The sequence below is a fragment of the Physeter macrocephalus genome, chromosome 2 (assembly GCF_002837175.3).
Source record: "Physeter macrocephalus isolate SW-GA chromosome 2, ASM283717v5, whole genome shotgun sequence".
NCBI classification, from domain to species: Eukaryota; Metazoa; Chordata; class Mammalia; order Artiodactyla; family Physeteridae; genus Physeter; species Physeter macrocephalus.
Genome location: NC_041215.1, coordinates 74,844,943 through 74,848,715, shown reverse-complemented (window position 1 = coordinate 74,848,715; position 3,773 = coordinate 74,844,943). Strand labels below are relative to the sequence as shown.

The window sequence follows — 3,773 nt, the reverse complement described above, 5'->3', positions numbered from 1 at the left end:
GACTTGTTGTGGCCTCTCCCGTTGCGGAGCACAGGCTCCGGACACGCAGGCTCAGCGGCCATGGCCCTCGGGCCCAGCTGCTCCGCGGCATGTGCGATCTTCCCGGACCGAGGCACGAACCCGCGTCCCCTACATCGGCAGGTGGACTCCTAACCACTGCGCCACCAGGGAAGCCCTAGTTATCTATTTTATACATAGTGTCGATACCATATATATTATGCATTCATTTATACATTAGAAGTCTTTACTCATAAATACTGCATTATACACTCTGTACAAAGATACTTAGCTTTTGTAAGGGCCTCTGATAATGGATACTTGTATACAAGTTTATGACTTTCTAGATCTTTTTCATTCTGGGGGTTCCCTTAAATCATCATGAAAGACTGGGAATGTGGTGAACACAGACATGTTAACTGGTTTGGAGATTGTCAGAGGGGTTGACCAAGGCAGTTGTTTCCCTTCCTCATTAGTATTTTGCAAGTGAAAGAAAAGTCAAGAAACATTCACTGAGTACCTACTTAATGTGTAAGGTATTGTACTAGGCTTCGGGAATGAGAGCAAGCAGCTTACCTAATCTTTGCTGTCAAGTAGCTTGCAATTTACCAGCAAGAGAAACATGAATATACTTGATATATTCAATAAAAATATTGAATAATAGTGCAAGATGGCAATAAAATCTGCCATGGGAATAACAGTTTGTTCTGAATTAAATAAATTATACTTAAATACTTGGTCTGGGTTCAGTAGAGGGAGAGAACAATTCAAGCTTGGGTCACAAAAGGAAGGCCTGATAGAAAGCAGAAAGCTGGTAGACTGAGAGCATCTAGGCTAAAGATGCTACTTTCTGATTCTCTAAAGATATGGACATCATCTAGCTTATCCCTGAGGATCAGGTATATCAACAACCAATATGTTAATTTTTTAATGATAAAATTTCTTATTTCCTGAAAGCAATTTCAGAATCATTTTTTCTCCCCTCCCTGCCCCTGCCAGTTCCAAACCCTGTGTCGCAGTGTGATACTTGTAATGGGAAAATACTGTGTAGTTTTCTTGCTTTCCCACAAGTTCTTTGACTTCAGCCTTAGAAATTGTCCTGGGGAGCGAAAATTCCTGGGCTGTGGTCAGCACAAAGACTGGGTTAATGAAGTGTTTTTCTCTCTCTATGGGAAGATGACACACACATTTCTCCTAGTGTTACTCTGAGTGGAAGGAGTTGAAAAGCTGGCTTAAGATTGCTGGACAGGTAACAGTAAGCCTCCTGATTTACAGCACACATCTCTCTCCCTGTGCCTTTTCAGACACTTGTCTGGCTTTTTAGAACATTTCTCTAGCTGTGATTGCACTATCACTAATGATGAGCATGAGTGAAAGGGGCCTCAGTGGACAGAGCTCTGGGCTGCCAGGTAGGGTCCCCTGTCTTCCAACAAATGCCCTTTAATTATTTCACAAGCCTCGCATCTCTGCCTGTAAAAATGAAGGAGGTAGGCATCTTTGCTATGATTGATACCATGAGGTCTGTTTGGGGATTTGGATTGATTGTAATTCTACACAGGTAAAACGCCTTACCCATATTTAATAGAAACATACAATAAGTATATTTTAAATTCCTCTGTAGTCACAAATGCAATCTTTGTTAGCTAGATCCTACCTGTGAGTCTTACCATTTTTTCCCTCTTTTGAAGGTTTCTGGACATTGAAAGTGAAATGGTCAAGTTTGCCAGTTACTATGCTGGCATCGCTGTCGCGGTACTTGTCACAGGATATATTCAAGTTAGTGACGCCTCCATTTTATTTATAGATCAGCAGCTGGGTTCAAAGACGTGACAATGAAATGCAAAGTGTGTTCTTTAAAGCTATTCAGAAGCCCCAAGGAATACAGCTTTATTTCAGGCAGACAACAGACGGTGGGGAAGGATTCTTCCTCTCAGTTGGGGAGGAACGCTTGTCCAGAGAAATGGAGAATAGACTTCTAGCTTCATTGTCTTGTTCTCCCCTGCCCTCCCTGCTTCATCCTCTCGTCTAAACTCAGAAATAGACAGCTGTGGGTGTGTTCGTACAGGGAGAGCAAGTACGAACCTTCTTGGTACCTGGAAAAAGCTGGGAGTGGGGAGTTGGAGGAAAGCAAACTTGACTTTCTTTTTCTCTGTTTTTGCTAAAGTCACACCAAACTGCAGTCCAGCCGAAGTTCTGTAAACTGAATCCATATTCTAGATTTCAGTTATGGGAGGGCTTGGAGTTAACTCTTTTTAAGGAAGAAAAGTATTTCATCTTTTTCCTACTAACGTAGGAAAAATAGTAAATCCCCCCTACTCTCCATTCATTTAAGAATTCCAGGAAGTTAGTGTTAGTTGTAAAGAGAAATGAGTCAATTTTCACCATTCTGGCACTGGAGTTTTAATGACAGTCTTATTTTGCTTGCATGGGGGAAACTATCAGCAAGATTCCCTGCTTATGTCATAATGTTTGTCTTACTTTCTCTGAAAATCATTGTCCAACAGCTGGAAAACAATGTATGAATGCTTATTGGCAGGCTTCTCAGGGGAAAAATTCATCAGAAGTGGCATGCAAAAGTAGTGATTTAAGAGTAATAATTTATTTTTGGTGTGATAAGCCTTCTTTTACACATGAGGGAAGTGAAGCTTAATAAGGTTAACTCTGCAAGTGGCCGAGCTGAATTCAAACCCAAGCCTCTGGCTTCCCTGTTTACAGTGGTTCGGCTCAGCCCCACTTTCGGCAGCAGATGTCAGAGCTCACACCTTATTCCCAACAAGAGGCATGCTGTGAATTACTTTTGTCCTTTTCTCAATTGTCATAGTGAAAATATTTTCTTCTGAAAAGAGAAGGAATTAATGACTATTTTTATCACAATGCTAAACATTTCTTGCTCCATTTACAGATATGCTTTTGGGTAATTGCTGCAGCTCGTCAGATACAGAAAATGAGAAAACTGTACTTTAGGAGAATAATGAGAATGGAAATAGGATGGTTCGACTGCAATTCAGTGGGAGAGCTGAATACAAGATTTTCTGAGTAAGTGGCTTGTAGGACGTTTTAATGAATGTGTGATTTTTCGCTAATGAAACACTTGTTTCCAAATCAAATAACAATTGGAAACACATTTTCAGTTCTTTTTGATGCATTTTGTCTCTTAAGTTGGGCTTTTATAGGGAGCATGGCTTTTTTCATAGGATTCATGGCTTCACCAAAATGACTTTTTTTTAACATCTTTATTGGAGTATAATTGCTTTACAATGGTGTGTTAGTTTCTGCTTTATAACAAAGTGAATCAGTTATACATATACATATATCCCCATATCTCTTCCCTCTTGCGTCTCCCTCCCTACCACCCTCCCTATCGCACCCCTCTAGGTGGTAACAAAGCACCGAGCTGATCTTCCTGTGCTATGTGGCTGCTTCCCACTAGCTATCTATTTTACGTTTCGTAGTGTATATATGTCCATGCCACTCTCTCACTTTGTCCCAGCTTACCCTTCCCCCTCCCCGTATCCTCAAGTCCATTCTCTAGTAGATCTGCGTCTTTATTCCCATCTTGCCCCTAGGTTCTTCATGACGATTTTTTTTTTTTTTTTTAGATTCCATATATATGTGTTAGCATACAGTATTTGTTTTTCTCTTTCTGACTTACTTCACTCTGTATGACAGTCTCTAGGTCCATCCACCTCACTACAAATAACTCAATTTCGTTTCTTTTTACGGCTGAGTAATATTCCATTGTATGTATGTGCCACACCTTCTTTATCCATTCATCT

The 3,773-nt window shown here is 40.6% G+C and overlaps 1 protein-coding gene across 3 annotated transcripts in view; it reads left to right on the top strand.

Moving 5' to 3' along the window:
- Positions 1 to 3,773, top strand: part of ABCB11 (ATP binding cassette subfamily B member 11) — a 94,391-nt gene that overhangs the window by 12,393 nt on the left and 78,225 nt on the right. For all 3 annotated transcript variants that reach the window (XM_024122315.3, XM_024122314.3, XM_024122313.3), the window contains exons 5-6: positions 1,686 to 1,773; positions 2,900 to 3,033. In XM_024122315.3, coding sequence (XP_023978083.1) covers positions 1,686 to 1,773; positions 2,900 to 3,033 — 222 coding nt within the window. The remainder of the gene's footprint in view (positions 1 to 1,685; positions 1,774 to 2,899; positions 3,034 to 3,773) is intronic.